This window comes from Lepidochelys kempii, chromosome 5 (genome assembly GCF_965140285.1).
Source record: "Lepidochelys kempii isolate rLepKem1 chromosome 5, rLepKem1.hap1, whole genome shotgun sequence".
Classification (NCBI taxonomy): Eukaryota; Metazoa; Chordata; order Testudines; family Cheloniidae; genus Lepidochelys; species Lepidochelys kempii.
This window is the reverse complement of record NC_136384.1, coordinates 35,304,665-35,326,989: the sequence shown is the minus strand read 5'-3', so window position 1 is coordinate 35,326,989 and position 22,325 is coordinate 35,304,665. Positions and strand designations below refer to the sequence as shown.

The window sequence follows — 22,325 nt, the reverse complement described above, 5'->3', positions numbered from 1 at the left end:
GGTGGTTTTTTTGTTTTTTTTTCTCCTGCTGATAAAGCTCACCTTAACTGATCGCTCTCGTTATAGTGAGTATGGCAACACCCTTTTTTTCCATGGGGGGGTGTGTGTGTCTGTGTGTAATCTTCCTACGTTATTTTCCACTGCATGCATCTGATTAAGTGGGTTTTAGCCCACGAAAGCTTATGCTCAAATAAATTTAGTCTCTAAGGTGCCACAGGTGGTACTCGTTCTTTTTACTGATACAGACTAACACGGCTACCACTCAGAAACCTGTCAAAAATTTTGTCGTTCAGGTTCCAGTGTTGGCAAAGCCTAACTTAAATTTTGCTCTGATTCTGAGTGTAAAAATTGTCAGTCTTGTACACATGGTTGATCATCCATTGCCTTACATCTTGTAGCTATTTACATCTGTACAAAGTGGGTGTAAATCAGAGTGGCAGCATTTTACAGTTATTTTGCACAGGTCTAAACTACTAGACAAAGTGCAAAGCAGTAGAGAATCAAGCCCTACTTTTCTTAATCCTTAAAAGTGTGTTTTCAGAAATAGAACAATACTGTGTTTTGTTAATTAGCATCATTCAAACTATTTTCAGTCATTTTCTAAACAGCTTTTCCATATGTGCGTGGAAGGAAAAAACTTCCCATTATGTTAGTCGTGTTAGTGGGATGAGTCTCTTTTTGTTCATGAAAAAGAAAAGGAGTACTTGTGGCACCTTAGAGACTAACCAATTTATTTGAGCATAAGCTTTCGTAAGTGAGCTGTAGCTCACGAAAGCTTATGCTCAAATAAATTGGTTAGTCTCTAAGGTGCCACAAGTACTCTTTTTCTTTTTGCGAATACAGACTAACACAGCTGTTGCTCTGAAACCTGTCTTTTTGTTCATGGGATTTTTTTCAGTAGGTTGACGATTGAAATCCAACATTGCTGCTTCTTTCTCCCCAGTAACTGCGTAGATAGTGACATTGGATTAAATAGTTTTTTATATTTATAACAAAATCACTTTTTACCAATTTCCCACAAGAGACTGAAGTGCATGGAGAAAACACTGAAAACCTCTTGGCTTTATGAACACATGAGAGAATAATCTTTGTTCTACGACTACGATGCCAAAAATAAAAAAAATTCAGAAGCATGAAGCATTCTCCTCAATTATTTTTTATTAAAACTTAGCTTCCTAGAGGAAGCCTGTCTTTAACGATTCTGTTTAACTGAGGAATAGGAGGTTCCCATTTTACATAATTGGCCTTTAGTACGTCTGGCACAAGTATTCAGATTTAGCCTTTTCAATTAAGTTTGTGACATCTGAAAACCGTGCTTCTGGCACAGCTGATAATTTCCATTCAGAAGAAGGCTAAGAATGAACAGAAAGTTTTTACTTAAAATTAAATGTCTCTTGGGAAGTGGCTACTCATCAAGTTGAGTATGAAGTAGTGTGGGAAAGGTGGAGTTTTTTGTTTTTCTCTGAGAAAAAAAGACTCCAGTTTCCAGTTTTTCTATGGAAACCATCTCCATTACAACTGAATATATAAGGCAGAGAATGAGAACAAACTATCCTGTTTACCTGAAAGCTGTTTAAAATTATGTTGGCTCAGCCTTTGTAATTTATACTTCAGAGTGATTCCCAGAAAATCTTTGCTGCTTCCTGCAGCTTAACAATTGTACAAGGTTTAAAACATGAAATTACACAAATGTTGATGTAGTTGAGACTTATGACAACTGTTGATGATTTTTTCTCTAAGGAGACATAGGTGTGTTTCTCTATTTAACTTGTCTTTATCTCTGTTTTTCAGATAATCGTAGGAGAAGCCCTGTCTGTCTATTATAATCATTTGCACTCGAATTCATTTGTCGGAAATAACTACATAGCCACTATTTACAAAGCCATTGGGACCTTCATTTTTGGTGCAGCAGCGAGCCAGTCCCTGACGGACATTGCCAAGTATTCCATAGGTAGACTACGTCCCCACTTCCTGGCTATATGCCAGCCGGATTGGGCACGAGTTAACTGCAGTTTAGGTTACATTGAAAACTTCCCATGTCAAGGAGACAAAGTAAAAGTTAATGAGGGAAGGTGAGTAACCTACTGTACTTTGGTCTTGATGTTACCTTGTATTGTAAATCCCTGGAGACAATGAGGGTTTGATGGGTTGATTTCTCCTATTACATGCTCCATGAGTCCATTGGAATGGATTTAGTGATCTAATAGACATACAGTGAACCTCCAAGGCACATGCTCGGGCACTAGACTATCTTCCTTTTATCTCTCCTCCTCTTCCCCTAAACCCAGGGGTGAAAGTAAGAGGGTACGGGCTGGTACGAGGTACTGGTAAAAGGTAGCTGCTAGGACCGGCCCGTACCGCTGACTTTAAAGCGCTGCTGCACCAGCACTTTAACTTCGCTGCCCCTTTTGCGCCCCTGCTGGGTCCCTACCAGCAGGGTTGCCAATGGGGGGCCCAAAAGGGGCAGTGACGACCCAGCTGGGAGGTGCAAAAAGGGCAGCGATGTTAAAAAGCTGCTGTGGTAGCGCTTTAATATCGCTGCCCCTCCCCACCCCCCCGGCTGCTGACGGTGGGGGGGAGAAGGGGCAAAAGAAATACCTGCCCCAGGGCCACGATTTAAAAGGGCCTGGGGCTCCGGCCACCTCTACCGCTACCGCGGCTGCGCTGGCCGGAGCCCCAGGCCCTTTTAAATCTCTACTGGAGCCACGGGTGGCACGGGATGCTGACCCCCAGCCTCACCCCTTCCGCCTGAGGCCTCGCCCCTTTCTGGGGGGGCCAGAGCGGTCCCGTACTGGTAAAATCTGCATTTTACTTTCACCCCTCCCTAAACCCATACATTTATATTTATAAGCTGTCATAAATATAAAGGGAAGGGTAAACCCCTTTGAAATCCCTCCTGGCCAGGGGAAAGCTCCTCTCACCTGTAAAGGGTTAAGAAGCTAAAGGTAACCTCGCTGGCACCTGACCAAAATGACCAATGAGGAGACAAGATACTTTCAAAAGCTGGGAGGAGGGAGAGAAACAAAGGCTCTGTGTCTGTCTGTATGCTGGGTCTTGGCCGGGGATAGACCAGGAATGGAGTCTTAGAACTTTTAGTAAGTAATCTAGCTAGGTATGTGTTAGATTATGATTTCTTCAAATGGCTGAGAAAAGAATTGTGCTGAATAGAATAACTATTTCTGTCTGTGTATGTTTTTGTAACTTAAGGTTTTGCCTAGAGGGGTTCTCTATGTTTTTGAATCTAATTACCCTGTAAGATATCTACCATCCTGATTTTACAGGGGGGATTTCTTTAGTTCTATTTACTTCTATTTTTTAATTAAAAGTCTTCTTGTAAAAAACGGAATGCTTTTTCATTGCTCTCAGATCCAAGGGTTTGGGTCTGTGGTCACCTATGCAAATTGGTGAGGCTTTTTATCCAACATTTCCCAGGAAAGGGGGGGTGCAAGTGTTGGGAGGATTGTTCATTGTTCTTAAGATCCAAGGGTCTGGGTCTGTAGTCACCTAGGCAAATTGGTGAGGCTTTTTACCAAACCTTGTCCAGGAAGTGGGGTGCAAGGTTTTGGGAAGTATTTTGGGGGGGAAGGACGCGTCCAAACAGCTCTTCCCCAGTAACCAGTATTAGTTTGGTGGTGGTAGCGGCCAGTCCAAGGACAACGGGTGGAATATTTTGTACCTTGGGGAAGTTTTGACCTAAGCTGGTAAAGATAAGCTTAGGAGGTTTTTCATGCAGGTCCCCACATCTGTACCCTAGAGTTCAGAGTGGGGGAGGAACCTTGACATAAGCTATAGGAATAGGACTTCAGTTTGTACACGTCTGTCTTCAATTGTGTTTCCTTCATCAATTTTGGGTGACCAGAAATGTGCACCAGCCCTTTAAATTGGCAGTTTTGGGGCAGTCAAATAAGATCCGTTTGGAAAGGAAACTACTGTATATTCTTCCTGAGTGAATAACTAAGTCTGAAAGCTGCCTTCCCAAGCTTTTCGGGGAGGTGGACTTTGAGAAAGGGAGAGAAATTGATTCATATTTAAAATAGAAGAATAAGTTAATCAAAAACAGATGTATCTGTATAAAATATGCAACAGTCAAGAGTATAGTGTTGTGCATTTTGTCCATTATCAAGCCCAAATAACTCTTTTTAACAAACATTTAAACAGTGAAAAGGAGGTGAAAAGGGAAACAAATTAATAGAAACAGATGTGCTGTGACATGCTTCAAAAGTGACCCGTATTTGTTCCCCCTCCTCCCAGTGTCCTGTAATCTGACATCTGTCTGAGGAATGTCCTCAAAAATAGCAAATAATGTTAAGTGTTGAAATTTTAGACTTAGTTTGAAGTATTTTTCAGAATAAAAAATCCTGGTATTAAAATGGCTCAAACTCCCAGCAAGTCCTTCTTGTTCTATATACTTGGAATGATTGCAGTTAGGGAACTTTACCAACTGACTTCTCTTTTTTTTAAAAAACAACAAAAAAACCCCAAAAACCTGGAAACTTTTTTTAATAGGGGAGAATTTCTTCACAGATTGAAGAATTTCTACATCTCTTTAGTTCCATCATTCCACTTCTGCATTAGCCAGCTTTCCCAAAATCTCAGTCCCCTTCAGAGCTCTTATAATACCCATATGGTCCCCTTACAACTGGGGAAAAGTGTAGTGACTTGAATACATTTGGGACTATGTTCTGTCTTTTGACACATGCACCACATCCATTAAAGTCCCTGGAAGCTGTACGTACATTAGATAATAGTACTTGATCCCTGACTTGGAAAATTGTTTTTGTCTATAATAAATTTTGTTTGTAATAGTATGAACAGCACTTCGTTAAATACATACTTCATAGATAAACCACAGCTTACTCTGTTGAGTGAGTTGTAGAGTAGATGACTTTTTTGCTTTATATTCAGGGCTGGTTTTTTTCTGATTGATTATATTGTGGCCAAAGACCATCTTCATTCAGTTTGCTTGAGCTCATTCGGGCCATAATTCTTGGACAGGCTTATCTCCTGTGAGATAACTTTGTTTAGTCCTAATACCCATTCTTAAATGATCACCCCAATATCTCCTTCCAGAAAGGTCGGTCAGTCTGTCTGCGTCCTCCATGACTGCGTACTTCAGGCAGGGAAAAGGCATCAAAATCCCATTTTCATGAAAATCTTTCTTTGAAACTCTTTATAAGGCTTTGGCTTCTTTTCCAGGAACACCTTTTAGACACCTTTTCCAAAGAACTCTGACTTACAGTAGAAGAAGCTTAAACAGCAGGAATAATTTAAAAGGAATTGCCTTTTTCTTTAATTTTCTGCCCAAGGGTACTTTTTGCGTGTGTGTGTATTTTGTACTTAACTTTGTTATAAAGGTCAATAAAACAGAGGACTAAGTGTCTTGAGGTTAAATGGGAGCAGAAGCAAGATTTTGGCAGTATGGTATCTTGTCCGCTTTGCTTTAGTTAAATACAAAACCAAAAAATTGCAACAGCCAAAAACTAAGTCTCTCAAGTTCATATCAAGCAAGGGAAGGGAAGTCATATGTATGTAATGTGTAGGCTCTGCAAGCTCACATTTCTCTAGACCAGTTTTCTCCTTCATATGACCTTCCTCAACTTGAACTATTTGTGTCTATAGTTGTAACATTTGACCATTGTTGCTCAAAATAAGATTTGTTACACGGGACACTTACTTTTGATATTCTGCATCTACACAGAAAAAAATAGATGGGTTGTATTTGAAACTTAGACTTAGAACTCTGGTGTCTTTCCAAGCAGAATGGGGTGGGGGGGAAGATGCACAGACTCGGCCTATTGAAGGAGAATGTACTAAGGGTTTAGTTGCATTCAGCACAGACCAGGGTCTAAATGAAGCTTTGGTATAACTCCCTTGACTACTTCAGTGGGATTTGCTCAGACAGTGACTGAACTAGCCTCTCCTTTGAGAAATTGCACAAATTGTCAGTCATGCACCTAGGCATAGGCATTTGTGAGGGCCAATAACCTAAAAATCAGATCCTAACAAGTCATTAAAGCATATGTCTATGCTACAGCAGCTCAGCTATGTGTGGGCTGCATGTGTGCCACTAACACCACAGTGAAGATGCTTCCATCCATGTGGTTAATCCACCTCTTGAGCAATGGTAGCTAGATTGACAGAAGAATTCTTCTGTCGTCGACCTACTCATGTCTACACAAGTGTAGACCAGGCCTAAGACTTTAGCAGGCAGACTGCAGTTACAAACTCCTGACTTGCACCCACATAGAATCATAGAATATCAGGGTTGGAAGGGACCTCAGGAGGTCATCTAGTCCAACCCCCTGCTCAAAGCAGGACCAATCCCCAACTAAATCATCCCAGCCAGGGCTTTGTCAAGCCTGACCTTAAAAATATCGAAGGAAGGAGATTCCACCACCTCCCTAGGTAACGCATTCCAGTGTTTCACCACCCTCCTAGTGAAAAAGTTCTTCCTAATATCCAACCTAAACCTCCCCAACTGCAACTTGAGACCATTACTCCTTGTCCTGTCATCTGCTACCACTGAGAACAGTCTAGAGCCATCCTCTTTGGAACCCCCTTTCAAGTAATTGAAAGCAGCTATCAAATCCTCCCTCATTTTTCTCTTCCGCAGACTAAACAATCCCAGTTCTCTCAGCCTCTCCTCATAAGTCATGTGTTGCAGTCCCCTAATAATTTTTGTTGCCCTCCACTGGACTCTTTCCAATTTTTCCACATCCTTCTTGTGGTGTGGGGCCCAAAACTGGACACAGTTCTCCAGATGAGGCCTCACCAATGTCGAATAGAGGGGAACGATTACGTCTCTTGATCTGCTGGCAATGCTCCTACTTATACATCCCAAAATGCCATTGGCCTTCTTGGTGATTAGACACACAAACATAGCCATTCAAATTAACAGTGGAAATTTGCTACTGTATGATCTAGCTAAGTGAGTGACTGAAATATGAAGTCTTGGGGCTGTCTGTGCTTGTGAAGTTTGTGGTTGTGGTGTGGGTGGAACCTGAAAGCCTTGGTGTGTGCAAAGGCCAGATACTTCAGACAGCTGAACTGAAAAATGTGTTTTCTTATGGAGCCGAAAATATACTCCAGCTATAAAATACACCTGACGTATATATTTAGTGAGACACTCATTCTAAGCATTTTCCATTTCAAAGTATTCATAACTAGCTTGTTGAAAGATAATGGAAAATAGAGAAGACTAAAAGTTTTTAATAGTGTAATCCATTCAATATTCCAAGTACTAAGTCTTAGTGACTGTCATAAACATACATAATATCAGAATCCAGTATATTTCTTTTGGACCTCTAGCTGTTTGAGGACATTAGATGTAGTATGTGGATGCAACTGATTGCATCTGCCTTGGTACCTCATACTATTGATCTAACAATGCTCATTAAGTGGAGTTTTAAAGAAAACTTCCTAAAGCTATGCTGTCCATAACTGCCATTATTTTATTCTATTTTTCAGACTTTTTTGCCATATTTTATTAGGCATAAGGGCCCAGTAGGGTTAGAAGTATTGTAAAATGTATAATTTCTCTTTGGGGGGAGAAGGGGAGAGAATAATCTCTGTAGACAAAAACCCATTTATCAAATAGTCTGAATGTCCTTTCACTGACTTTGGATTGTGCCTTTCCAGGACTGAAAAAAGATGTAACTGCATGTTGAAATCTTGTCCATACTTACAGGTTTAAAAGTCTTTAAAACCACATGGAGTCCCACATCTCCCTTTGGCTTAAACATCTGTTTGTTCTAAAACTCTACTTGAATGCAAACCTTTCCAGGAAGCTAATACAGTATACAAGTCTAATAATACAGATCTATCCAATGGAGTCTTTATTTACAAAGTATGTGTGTATTTTTAGCATATTTAAAACAATATTGTTTCTCTTGCATAGAAAACTTAGTTCTGTAGCTCTTCTACTTTAAAAAAAAAAGTAATCGTAGCTTTTTTTAGTGTTTTACAGTTCTGACATTCAATAAATAGAACTAATAAAACCAAAAGTTGTACTTCGTCCCCTTCTAGTTACAAAAACTTAAAAAAAAAAAAAAGCGTGTTTGACTGAAGCGTCTAATGTGCAAATTTTTCACAACATACACAAATTATACGTATTGTGCGTATGCACACCATTGTATTCATGCTTGTATGTGTCTAGGTACTGTACTGACATAGGAATAAGGAAATAAGAGTGGAAGCTCTTAGCCACTATTTTTGGCATAAAATGTTGGTTTCACTAGAGTGAAAAAAGCATAATGGAGTGATCATTTATAGCTTACATTCTGCTCTGTGCAGCCTCAAAATCAGCAGCAAAATTCCCATTGAACTCCAGTTGGGTCAGGATTTTATCCATGGTGTCTTGACAGGTTCTGCGCAGCCCTGTATTGGATTCCCAGCTACTATTTCTTTTCCATATTTGATAGATTTAATGGTCTCAATCTTCAAGAATACATAAGGCCTTGTTCTCTGCTTTGGTTAAGGAGCACCCTGATGGGAGGGGTACGAGGTTGCTGTAAATCTCACGTTTGTGCTCCTCCCTCCCCCTCCTGATCTTGGGGCTGCCAGGTGCACTGCTGGTCCTTAGGTGCACGTTAGAGGCAGTAGTGTAAATTGGACTGCTTTAAATGTAGATGAAGTCCTGGTCAGAGAATCAGTTGTTGTGTGTGGGCTGGGATTGCCCCCTAGCCTCCTATTGATACTGGCAGAAAAGTGAGGGTTATCATAGGAACCTCTCTGCCACCAAAAAGACCCTCTTAGCCAGCAGAAGTACTCGTAGGGCTGGATTCTACTTGGAGTGTGGGCACCCTGCACCTGTGAATCTGCCACAAGGCTGTTATAGGACTGTGCGAATTTCACACTGCCTGCCTGTTTCTAAATGCATCCTGTCAAAGCTAGTGGGCCTGAAATACTATAACTTTATGTTATAAAGGACCCTCCTTGCCCCTCCTGCTGAGGAAGCAGTGCAAAGAGATAACGTAAGGAAAAATAAATACTGGTTTAGAAACTTGGCCAGTGCAAATATAAAAAGGTGAAAAGGATCTGGAGGATATGGTAACAAATGAGCAACTGCTGATCTTTTCCAAAAACATGTAAAGGTGGAGAGAATTGGCTGGCAGGGCATATTGCAGTAGAGGGCAGAGTGCTGCTGCTTGACAAGACATGACTGAGATTATTAAAAGGTGGGTAGGATCAGTACTCAGGTGACCACTAAGACACAGCTCAAGGAGTTCTTGAATGTAGCTTAATCCTATCCCATATAGTCCTCAAAAAATTAAGTGGCAGCCTAGTCAGTCCATCCATTTTATAGCAGGGATCCTTATATTGTGTGATTTAGAGGACAGGGATTTTGCCAAAAAAATCCTCCTGTTACTGTTGAATTATGCTCCAGAATCTAAACTGTCATTTAAAAAAAATACATCCTTTCTAGCCTTTATGGTATCTGAGGGAATATTCAAACAAACTGAACATAAACCCATGCAGCAATGTTGTCTGGAATCTGCAGCCAACCTAAAATGATCACTCTGGGAGGTGTGAGCCAGTCTATTCAGCTTTGTAAGGTGTTTTTAGCTCCTAAAATCAAAGATGACAACTTAATGTCAGCATGCTGCCATTCCACTCCTAATGACTTGAACAGAAATATCTGTCTAATGTGCTTACCCCAAAATGGCTTCAGATGCAGGGTAGCTTACCGAAAGATCCAGCTGCCAAAATCTCCAGCCTCCTCCTGACAACTTCTTCAGTGCTTTTGTGCTGTCAGTGCCAATACGAAATAGGACACTGGAAAGCTGGAGGCTGAGGGTCTTTGCATATGTTTACCAACAGTTGGTGAGATTTTTAAAAGTGCTTAAAAGAGTTAGGAGCACAAGACCCACTGTTCTCTTCTCCCCCCCCCCCCTGACCAATGGAACTTGTGTTCTTAATACCTTAGGTGCTTATGAAAATATCCACCCTGCACGCTTGATATGACTTCTACCCTTTTGACTCACTGCATTCCTTTGTTTGCAGGAACTTACTTCAGAACCCTCTAAAGACAGATTTTTGATATTTCAGAAAGCTACATGCAACAGACTCTGGTAAAGCTGTGTGAGGATGAAAGGCAGTGTAGGAATGGTACATCATAGTCCTGCCGTGACTGTAGGGGACCAGACTAGATGACTCTCAAGGTCCTTCCAGTCCTGATTTCTTTATTAATAAATGGTGACTTTACAGTGTACTTGATGATAAAAGCCAACTCTTAATCAGATTGAAATATTCCTGGGGGGGGGGGAGAGAGGACTTTTTTTTTCTCCGTGGCCACTCTGACTTGTTTTTGGGGGTGGGGATGGGGTGTGTGTGTGTGTGTTTTTGTTTTTTTTTAAACTGAATTATTGTAGAAATGAAGAACTGGAAGGAACCTTGAGAAGTCGTACAGTCAGTCTCCCTTTCCTTCCCTTCGCTCTCCCCCTCCCTGCTCCTTGATATTGAGGCAGGACCAGGGATACCTAAATCATCCCTGACCGGTGTTTTGTCTAATCAGTTCTTAATCTCTCATGATGTGGGTTCCACAACCTCCCTTGGTAACTTATCCTGCTGCGAACTATCATTATAGTTAGCTGTATCTCCTCCAGCCCCCAAATATCTAACCTAAATCTCTTACTGAAGATTAAGTCCATTGCATCTTGTCCTACCTTCAGTGGACATGGAGAACAAATGATCACTGTCCACTTTATAACAGCCCTTTACTCAGTCATCTTTTCTCAAGGCTAAATATGCCCATTTTTTTAACCTTTCCTCATAGGTCAGGTTTTCTATCTTTAATAATTTTTGGTGCTCTCCTCTGGACTTTCTACAGCTTGCCCACATCTTTCTTTAGGGTGGTACCCAAAACTCTGTGATCTCACCAGTGATGAGTAGAGAGGCCCAATTACCTCCTGTGTCTTACATATGACACTGCTGTTATTACATCCCAGAATATTAGCCTTTTCACAGCTGTACCACATTGTTGGCTCATGTTCAATTTGTGATCTACTGCAACACCCAGATCCATTTCTGTAATACTAGTGCCTAGTCAGTTATTCCCCATTTTGTGTTTGTGTTTAAAATTTTTTTTCCTTCCCAAGTGTAGTTTTTGTAGCCATTTTAATTTTAAAAAAAGCCTTGTTGCTACTTGAACTTTCTCATCTCAACACTTACTAGAAAACTATATATAAAAATGTGCAACTAATTTTAAACCAACTTCATTTTAGCAAAAGAAAGGAAAGTAGATACCTCTGAGTAAAATAAGGAAAAGCTTCAAAGCAAACTGCAGTCATTTTCCTAAAGATAGAAAAGCCACCTTTTTGTAAACTAATCTAGAGAGAGAGAATTTGTCTTTTGGGTGGTGGTTCTGTATATAACAATATTATAATTGTAGTTTGCTTGATATAGAGACTCTTTGTTTGTTTTTAAGATGATGTTTTTTGCTTACTTTCGACTATCCTAGTTAAAGATAAATCATTAGAACCGAAAGAAACCCTCAGTTAAGGGGTGAATTCAGCTTGTGACAAACACTGGTCCTTTTTAACAAACACTGTGTCTACATGGATGAGCATGGATGGAGGCAGATTGATGCTTGGTAATGGATCATAGATTTTTTTGCAATGGGGTGGGATGAGTATGTAAAGAAGCAATATTATGCAAATTGACTGCATCTCTGTTGGGGGAATCTATTGCAGGATACCACATTTCATGTACAGAGGTAACCTTTAAGATCCTATTTGCAGATTGTCAGTCTTTATTCATAAACACTATAGCTAATCCAATCAAATGGTGCAGTTTTAGTGTTAATACTTGGTTCTTACAGAGCACTTTTCTTCAGTAGATCTCAGAGGGCTTTCTATAAATGGTTAGCATCACTGTCTCTGTTTTACAGATGGGAAAACTGAGGCGCAGAGAGGTGAATGACTTGTCCAAAGTCTCAATGTGTTGCTTTTCAGGTAGGCAAGAGTAGCTGTTGCAATATGTGGTAGGGACCAGATAGTATTCACCTAGGAGTTCTGAAAGAATTTAAATATGAATTTGCGGAACTACTAACTGTGTGGTATGCAACTTATGCCTTAAAGCAGCCTCTGCACTAGATGACTGGAGGATAGGTAATATATAGTGCCCTACCAAATTCATGACTGTGGAAAAACATATCATGGACCGTGAAATCTAGTCTTTTTGTGTGTTTTTACTCCATACTATACCAATTTCACAGGGGAGACCAGAGATTTTTTTTTTAAAATTTGGGATCCTGACCCAAAATGGAGTTGCAAGTGGGTTGCAAGGTTATTTTAGGGGGGATTGTGGTATTGCCACCCTTATTTCTGTGCTGCTGCCTTCAGAGCTGAGCAGCCAGAGAGTGGCAGCTGCTGACCGAGGGCTCAGTTCTGCAGGCAGCAGCACAAAAGTAAGGGTGGCAATACAACACCATACCATACCAGGCCATCCTTACTTCTGCACTGCTGCTGGCGGCAGCTCTGCCTTCGGAGCTGGGCTGCTGGTCAGCAACCGCTGCTCTTCAGCTGCACAGCTCTGAAGGCAGTGCTGCTGCCTGGTGCAATGCAGAAGTAAGGGTAGTATTACCACAACCCCCTTCCCCCCATCACAATAATCTTGTGGACCCCCCCAACCCCCAATTCCTTTTTGGGTCAGGACCTCTACAATTACAACACTGTGAAATTTCAGATTTAATTAGCTGAAATCATGAAATTTATTATTTAAAAAATCCTATGACCGTGAAATTGACCAGAATGGACTGTGAATTTGCTAGGGCCCTAGTAATATAACAGCAATTTTAAAAAAGGCTCCAGAGGTGATCCTGGCAACTACAGGCTTGTAAGCCTAACTTCAGTACCGGGCAAATTGGTTGCAACTATAGTAAAGAACAGAATTGTCAAACACATAGATGAACATGATCTATTGGGAAGAGTCAACATCCCTTTGGTGAGGCATAATTTCCCTTTACAAATCTGTTAGAATTCTTTGAGGAGGTCAACAGGCATGTGGACAAGGGTGATCTAGTTGATATAGCGTACTTGGACTTTTAGAAAACCTTTGACAAGGCCTCTTACCAAAGGCTCTTAATGTGAGTAAGCAGTCACGGGATTACAGGGATGTTCTTCTCTTGGATCAGTAACTGGTTAAAAAGATAGGAAACAGAGGGTAGGAATAAATGGTCTGCTTTCAGGGTGGAGCGAGGTAGATAGTGGGATCCCCCAAGGATCTGTACTAGGACCTGTGCTGTTCAACGTGTTCATAAATGATTTGGAAAAGGGGGTAACCAGTGAAGTGGCAAAGTTTTCAGATGATACAAAACTCAAGATAGTTAAATCCAAAGCTGACTATGAAGAGTTACAAAGGGATCTCACAAAACTGGGTGATGGAGCACCTAAATGGCAGATGAAATTCAATGATTGATAAGTGCCAAGTAATACATGCTGGGAAAACTATGCTAACTATACGTTCAAAATGATGGGGTCTAAATAGCTGTTATCACTCAACAAAGAAATCTTGGAGTCATCGTGGATAGTTCTTTGAAAACATCGGCTCAATGTGCAGTGGCAGTCAAAAAAGCTAACAATGTTGGGAACCATTAGGAAGAGAATCGCTAATAAGACAAAAAATATCATAATGATATTTTGATTTAGATAATAGCATAGAGAGTACATTTATAAAGTTTGTGGATGATACCAAGCTGGAAGGGGTTGCAAGTGCTTTGGAGAACAAGATGAAAATTCAAAATGATCAGACCATTTCTCCAGTTTGTCCAGAAGTAAATAAGATTAAATTCAATAAGGACAAATGCAAAGTACTCCACTTAGGAAGGAACAGTCAGTTGCACATCTACAAAATGGGAAATGACTGCCTAGGAAGGAGTACCATAGGATCTGGGTGTCATAGTGAATCACAAGCTAAATGTGAGTCAGTAGTGTAACACTGTTGCAAAATGAGCAAACCTCCTTCTGAGATGTATTAGCCAGAGTATTGTACGTAGGACAAGAGAAGTAATTCTTCTGCTCTGCTCTGTGCTGATTAAGCCTCAACTGGAGTATTGTGTCCAGTTCTGGGCTCCATATTTCAGGAAAGATGTGGACAAATTAGAGGAAGTCTGGCGAATAGCTACAAAAATGATTAAATATTTAGAGGTTTCAGAGTAACAGCCATGTTAGTCTGTATTCGCAAAAAGAGGAGGAGTACTTGTGGCACCTTAGAGACTAACCAATTTATTTGAGCATAAGCTTTCGTGAGCTACAGCTCACTTCATCGGATGCAGCATCCGATGAAGTGAGCTGTAGCTCACGAAAGCTTATGCTCAAATAAATTGGTTAGTCTCTAAGGTGCCACAAGTACTCCTTTTCTTTTTGTAAATATTTAGAAAAAATTGAAAAAATTGAGCTTGTTAGTCTAGAGAAGAGAAGACTGAGAGGAGACTTAACAGTTTTAAAGTACATAAAAGGTGGTTACAAGGAGGAGGGTGAAAAATTTGTTCTCCTTAACCTCTGAGGATAGGACAAGAAGCAATGGGCTTAAATTGGGGGAGGGGGGGCGGTTTTAGGTTGGACATTAGGAAAAACTTCCTAACTGCCTAACCTGCTCTTAAAAACCTCCAAGGATAGAGATTCCACAACTGCCCTAGGCAGTTTATTCCAGTGCTTAACTAGCCTGACAATCACCTGTCAGGGATGGTCTAGATCAGTGGCTCTCAAACTGTGGGAGGAGGCGCAGGGATGTGTCAAGGGAGGTATGAGTTGTGTGCCTGTGTTTTTATTTTATGTATTTATTTGTGTTTGTATGTGTTTTTGGTGGTTGGGGTTTTTTTTTTTTTTTTTTTTAGTTTTTATAGAGCTCTGGCTGCTAGGGGCTCGTGCAGAAGGGCCGTGTGCACCCGGGAGGCTAGGATAAAGGAGACAGCCACAGCCTGCCGCACAGCCACAGCCACTGGGCTCCCCCACAAAAAATTCCTCACTGGGAGGCAGTGGGGCTCTGGCTGTCAGCCCCAGGTGGCAGCAGCACTGCAGAAGTAATGGTGGCAATGGGGCGCAAGTCTGCAGTGAAAAGTGATGATAAATATCACTTTTCACATTGCCACCCTTACCTTTGTGCTGCTGCTGTCACTGCACTGCCTTCAGAGTTGGGTGGCCAGCCAGCAGCCACTGCTCTCCCTTCTGTCTTCTGAGGTGGGTGGCAGCATATGTACTTGTGAGGGGTGGGGGCATAAATGACTATGGACACAAAAAGGGGGCGATCAAGTAAGTTTGAAAACCACTGGTCTGGATAATACTTAGTCCTGCCTTGAGTGCAGGGGACTGGACTAGAAGACTGAAAATATCCACCAGTCAAAAATGCAGCACCAGTCAAAAAAGCTAATGTTGGGAATCATTAGGAAAGGGATAGATAAAACAAAAACGTCATTGCCTCTTTAGAAATCCATGGTATGGCCACATCTTGAGTATTGTGTGCTGATCTGGTCACCCCATTTCAAAAAAGATATATTGGAAGTGGAAAAAGTACAGAGAAGAACAAAAATGATTAGGGGTATGGAACAGCTTCTGTATGAGGAGAGATTAATAAGACTGGGACTAGTCAGCGTAGAAAAGAGACTACTAAGGGGGAGTATCTGAGAGGTCTATAAAATCATGAATAGTGCTAAGAAAGTGAATAGGGAAGTGTTATTTAGCCCTTCACATAACACACGAACCAGGAGTCACCAAACGAAATTAATAAGCAGCATTTTAAAACTAACAAAAGGAAGTACTTCTTCCGACAACATACAGTCAACCTGTAGAACTCGTTGGCAGGGGATGTTGTGAAGGCCAAAAGTATAACTGGGTTCAGAAGGTAATTAGGTAAGTTCATGCAGGATATCAGTGGCTCTTAGTGACAATGGTCAGAAATGCAACCACATGCCCTGGGTGTCCTTAAAGCTCCTGATGCCAAAAACTGGGACTGGATAATGGAATGAATCACTTGAAATTGCCTTGTTCTGTTCATTCCCTTGGAAGCATCTGATGGCTGTTGGAAGACAGACAGGGTACTGGGCTAGTGTAGCCTTTCTATGTTCTTATGATGGTGACCAAATAGTGGGGAGTGGAGAGGGACTGATAGTCCCTGCTCCTCTCAGCCTCCTTGGCACTGTCTCTGCCCTTTTCCCTGGGGGGGCAGGGGAGTGGTCCACTTCCAAGTCTGGTCTTCTTTGCTTCTACCTTCCTTTGTCTGAAGACGTCTCCTCCCTGGTCCTCTGCCCTGCCTACCTCCACTTGGCCCTTCTAAGAGTTGGTTCAATACCTTTTCCAAGCTATGTAAGAATTACCTGAAGGGTTGTGACATCCCCAGTGCACATAATTCCCCATTTCTTACCATTCACTCCTAACACCCACCTGCTGTCCCTTCACACAGTCACTGTCCACTCCATCTGCCCCCCACCAGTCCATTGTACCTTTTGCCACCCTGACCCTCGCTGGGTTGTCCACACACTGTTCTTCTTACTTAACGTCTTCCTCATATCCGAGAGAATAAGTGGGCCAAGGCTTACCAGCAGGAGCTATGAGAGTAGGAGTCTTTATTCCTCGTTTTCCTGGGCCCAGTGGAGGGAGAGTTGCTAGAATTTCTTATAAAACCTCCCATCTGTGTACTCTGCTGTACTAACTGGTTAAATGTGCCTTTGAATATATTTTCTTTTCACTAACTTGAGAGTTCATTTATAATTTTAGTAATAAAATAACATGAAACATACCACAATTGAAAGAGTTCATATTTTTCATATACATAGCTTGTATTCAAAACATAATGGGATTGTATAGCTAAGATCAGGATCTGAGCTTGTATTCAAAACACAGCGGGGATTGTATAACAGATCAGAATCTGATCCTGAATCTAAATCATTGTGCATATTTCATTGATCTAGACTGGATTTTTGAGGCTGTTTTTTATTTATTTTAAAAAGGCAAAAAAAAACCCCACCCCAACTATGGATAAGCACCTCTTCATAATGCCCATTTATATGGAAAAAAACAAACTCTGCCTGGAGTGAGTACTGCCTGGTATCATAGTTACAACATGGCAGTAGCGTTCCTTTGACCCACCCTGTTAGCTAATGTTGGTGCCCTCTGAGGAGAGGGTAATTGATTTCTGCTGATTCACTTTGTGCGTTGTTCTTTTCTTCTGTATGTAAGGCTGGGTAGGGATAGGCAGAGAGAATTGGAACCAGGCAGAGAGGCTTCACCTGGGGAACCCCAGGAACTGGTTAAGTGATATTTTGTATTTTTGTTGTTGGTAACTCAAGCAAACCCCAGGAGGGGGGTAAATTTGGATTAAATACAGAGTTTGTAGATTCATTTCAGAGCAGGCTAAGAATTCCAACTGCTTAGTCCATCGTTTTATTTATTTCCCAAAAAACAAAAGCCCTCTTCCAGAAGGTAGAGCAGCTTAAAGTGCATCTAGGTTTGTTGGAGAAGTTTTTATTTCCAGCTGAAAAGAGCATTAGAGTAGAAGTTAAAACTACACTGTAACTCTATAGCATGTGCTATATGCAGGTTATAATATTTTTAGAATTTAATATAGGACTTGTGCTGCCAATTTTATGTTATGTATTATAAACTTGGCATTGCAAACATTGCATTAAAGTTTTTTTGTTTAAAGGTCAGGTATACTGAGACTGCCATTATTAAATTTACTGTTACCATTTCTAGGAATTTCAAGTGTTTGTTCTATAAAAATGCACAGTATTGTTACTTGATCTGTCCTGAATAGACTCACTTTGAATTTAAAGGAACAGTAACTTAAATCAAACTTTTCTCTGAATGCTTAGTGCAGGTGATTCCTATGATACTACAATTAAAAATTACAGGAATTCTTAAAATTTTACTTCTCACTTAATCCATGTCACTGTTGCCTGTTATGGTTGCACAGTCAATTTGCTCTTCTGTTTTTGTGGCCCTTTCCCATACTGAGGAGGAGGTGAAGCTTTTGTTTGTTTTTTGTTTTTTTTTAATCACACAAAGGCAAATGTGATTGTGAAACCAGAAAAATTGGGGACTTAGTGGCAGGAGTATCTGGAATTGCTTTTAATAAGCTCTTTCATATTGCTTGGATTTCCAGTTGTCTCCCTAATGCGAATTGTAATTGGGGCATCATCTCATTGTGTCCCGCTCCCTTCCTTTAGCACATTGGTTGTGAATTGAGTCTTCATCTACCAGGCCAAGCAGCCCATGATTGTAAATAGTTTTGGGGACAAGAACTGATTATATATATATTTTCCCCTCAAGATTATCTAGGAGTTGATTGTCTTTTTCCCAATCCCATAAACGATGGTGCTGGCACACTTCATTTTACTATAGTTGACTCTGCTCTTTTGTTCCAAGTCTTCAAGGAAAATGTTAGCATTTATTATCTGCACTGTTGAAACAGCTGGACCGTCTGACTTGTGCTAGTGACTTTTTACACACATCTCCTCAATATTTTTCCTGGCCGTTTGTTGCAGGCAAATCTCAAATGTATTCAAACTCCCATGATCCTTCCTCTTTGGTGAAATTGCACTGAATCCTTCCTTTGTCTTTTAGCTACTGTATTGATTTGATACTTTCTTTGTGCCGTGTATCATAAACAGGGTGTGTATGGGGTCTTGACAAGCGTCTAATGAACATGCTTAAGAACAGTTTAAATGCTCTTGTCTTGTGATCAGATTGGGTCTTAATATGAAGATAGGCAGTGTGAATGGAGACAGGCCATACTAGACTAATCCATACTCTAGCTTGTTGTCGAGGAAGACACTAGGGCCCAAATCCTCAGGGGCGTTTAGGTGCTTGGCTCCCATTGATTTCCATGGGAGTTAACTGTCTAAATATCTTTTTGAGCACCTGGGCCAAAGATCCTCAGCTGTGGAGAGCACAGCGCAGGAGTGGTGGTGGAGGTCAGGTTGGTCCTCTGGTGCAACCTAGAGCATCCCAGAGGCTCCTCTTTGGCCAGGTCTAAACTAAAAAGTTAAGTCGACCTAGCAGCGTCGCTCAGGGGTGGAAAAATCCATACCCCTGAGTTACATAGTTATGATGGCCTAACACCTGGTAGAGACTGCCTTAAGTCCAGGGAATAATTCTTCCATTGACCTAGCTACTGCATCTCCAGGAAAGGGATTAACTACTACGATGGGAGAACCCCTCCTGTTGCTGTAGTAAGTGTCTACATTGAAGTGCTACAGTGGTTCAGTTGCAGCACTAACACTGTGCTGTTGTTGCAGTTTCAGTGTAGGCATAGTGTAGCTTAAGCTATCTGTCAATGGCTCCAAGAGCCTATACAGCCAAAAGGTATCAGGTGGGTATGGGGAAGTCCTGGTCACATTCTCTTACACCTAGCTATGCCCATATCTTGGCAGCAGAGAGAGATGGTGGTGTGTGTAGAAGCTACTACATAGTTGTCACAGTTTAGCCAAGCCTATCTTGTAGCTTGATTCAGAATAAGCAGGTGGTGTGGCGTACAGCCCCCACAGTGCATCCCAGGGTCTGGCTGGAGGCTAGAACATGTCTGAATATAGCTAAACATGGTTTCTAGCCACAATAAGAACATAAACTCTGCTTCATGCACATTCCCTATAATACTTGTAAGACCTGTCCTATGTAGACTAAGGAGGGGCAGTGTCTTGGTGTCCGCCTCTGACTTAACTTTCAAGATATAGTTGAGGTAGAAGGTATAAAATCATCATTGGTAACTAGCAGTCAATAGGATAGTTATTTTAACTGAGGTATTGCAAAGGCTGGTTTTACTCTTTGACAGAATAACTGGACATACTTGCTGTGCAAATCAGTGTGACCAAGCAAAATGAACTCTCCATTAAACTGCCATTAAACTCAAGCTGTCAAAGGTAGTTTCTACATTTTTCTCTTTGCTACGTGTGGGGCTAATAACACTTAGCACTTTTAATCACTGGACTCTCATTAGTTAATCCCCTTATATCCCCACAAGGTGAGTACTATCATTTTAGAGATGTGGGAGGAACAAAGGCTGAGAGGATAAATGGCTTGTCCAAGGCCTTAGTGGGTGGCTATTCTCAGTGTTGGCATCAAAATGCGGGAGCTCCTGGCCTCGAGTCATGTGCTTGGATCACTACACTATGCTGCTCTGAGGGTATGCAGTCCTGGTAAGCCCAGCCCTTTGTTCTATAACTCATTGTTCCTCCCTAATTTCTATTCTTTCATCTGACTGCTATTGTAGTGCCTTTCTTCCTAAAACTGACAGTCTTTTGTGCCACTGGCATTAATCTTGCTCTTTATCTGCCAATCAGTGGAGCAAGAAAGTATTGGGGTCAGCACATCCTCTCCTAGTGTTCAATCTTGTCAGTCCCATTATGCAGCTCTTTTGCTGGCTATCGGTAGCAGGGATCCTGAAGTCCTAAAAAAAAAAAAAAAAAAAAGTGTTCTGCTCCATAGCAGTCAGATGCCGCTGACATTTTACCAGGCTGGCAACAAGTAATGCTAAATACTTCAAAACAATAGATTACTTTTGGTCCACTTCCTCTGTTCTGTGTAAAAGTTTTAGCATGCGGAAAACTTTTTTTTTTCCTGCCCTGCTTTGTAATTTCCCATTGACCTCAGCTCTTCAGTGGTTTCTTAGCTGGAAACCTGAAGCCTGGTCTAAACACCATTTTTTGTACTAGTATAACTCTTTTTGGTTTTGTTTTTGGTTTTTGTTATGGGTGTGATTTGTTTTTATAACAGTATAGTTATATTGTCACAACCGCTAATATGGATGCAGTTGTAGCAATATAAAGGTGCTATATACAGGTGGAGCTTGTTCCCCTTACTGTGTGTGAATAACTCCCCGGTGTAAGCATCTTTATACTGTAGAACTTTGCCCACACTAAGAGGGTTGTATTGTTTTAACACTGGTACAGTTTTAACTGTGCCAGTGTTAAAACAATACAACTTCTTGTATGTAGATGAGCCATAAATCTTCATTCTTGCGTGCATGGATGATTTTTTCTTTCACATTGACACTTGCGCTCCATGGTGCCCTCTGCTGTCCTGAATAGAGAAGAATCAGAGTGGGGTGGGTGGGAAGGGACCTAGGGTAGGAGTTGTTGGTTTTGTGGCATTGCTCCTCATCCCCTATAGTCCATCAGTCTTTTCCTGGAGGGCTTGTGTTCATCCCTATAAATCTGACCAACCTGAGATCTGTACAGGGCTAAGTTAGAATTGCCATGTTTTCTCCCTCCTCCTCCCCCCATAACCCCCATGCAATGGAAATTAGCTTATCCAGAGGATGATATCAGCATCAAGATATAAGCCTGGTTCCAGTTTTTTGTAAAAACGGATTCAAAAGATTTTCCTGAATGCATTTGAAAAGTGCCTGCTGGAACACTCTCTCCTGAATATTTTTTTTAACTTGTGAAAAGTGGCATACAACTAATTCCTCAACTAGAGTGTGGGTGAATGGGGCAGAGGGAAGAGTAACTTTTTAAAAAATAAGATAAAGGCATAGTTTGTGAATAAGCTCTACTAATCAATGAATATTTTTCTCATATTTTAGTATACAAGGAAACATACACATAACAATCAAGCTGTTTTGCATTTAAAATTTGATACAGTACATTAAACTAGCAGATGCAGCTATAGTTTATATATGTGCTTCTGATTATAACTTTTAAACATTTTGTAGAGACATTGTGCTTTTCTTCTCAGGACCTTTATAAACACTAACTCTTGCTATCCCTTTGGGATAGGTAGGTGTTATTTCCAGTGTACAAATGAGTAAAACTTGAGGCAGACACTTCTCTGGGATTTCCCCCCCCCCTTTGTTAACACATTGGGTTGGGGCAAAGCTGGGAGTTCAGAATCCAGATGTCTTGGTTTCCATGGAGGATGTAATCATGAAATTCCAAATGTGGCACTTGTGAGGAAGCACTGGGTTTGTGACAAGCCCATCTTTTCAGCAAATGAAACATATTGCCATAGCTAAAATTAAGTTAATTATACGTTGAAAGCAGAGCATGGAGGGAAGGGTTGTGAGTTGAAATGCAGATGACCTGCCAATTAGTGCAATAGTTGACACACAAGGTACCTAATGTTTGTTTCAGCCCTTTGTACGAGCATGAATCGAGTCTGAATACTCCAACTGGTTGATCTATCTTTGTCTGCTCTGGGAGTGCAAAATGTACTACTTTATGGAGACGCTGTTGTGGTTCCATAGTTTTTTTGCTCTTGAATTGGGGCATAGGTACCCCAATTTAAGCCTAATTCACAAAAATCCATCTCAAACATAGACTATTTCAAGGGCACAATTTAGTTTTTTGAATACTTTCTCCCTCATTAGGGCTACCCTTTCAGAGTATTTAAGAC

The 22,325-nt window shown here is 41.0% G+C and overlaps 1 protein-coding gene across 5 annotated transcripts in view; it reads left to right on the top strand.

The window, feature by feature from the left end:
• The window catches only part of PLPP1 (phospholipid phosphatase 1), a 136,722-nt gene that overhangs the window by 55,455 nt on the left and 58,942 nt on the right, over nt 1-22,325 (top strand). For all 5 annotated transcript variants that reach the window (XM_073343943.2, XM_073343948.2, XM_073343947.2 and 2 more), the window contains one exon: nt 1,792-2,072. In XM_073343943.2, the coding sequence (XP_073200044.1) occupies nt 1,792-2,072 (281 nt within the window). The remainder of the gene's footprint in view (nt 1-1,791; nt 2,073-22,325) is intronic.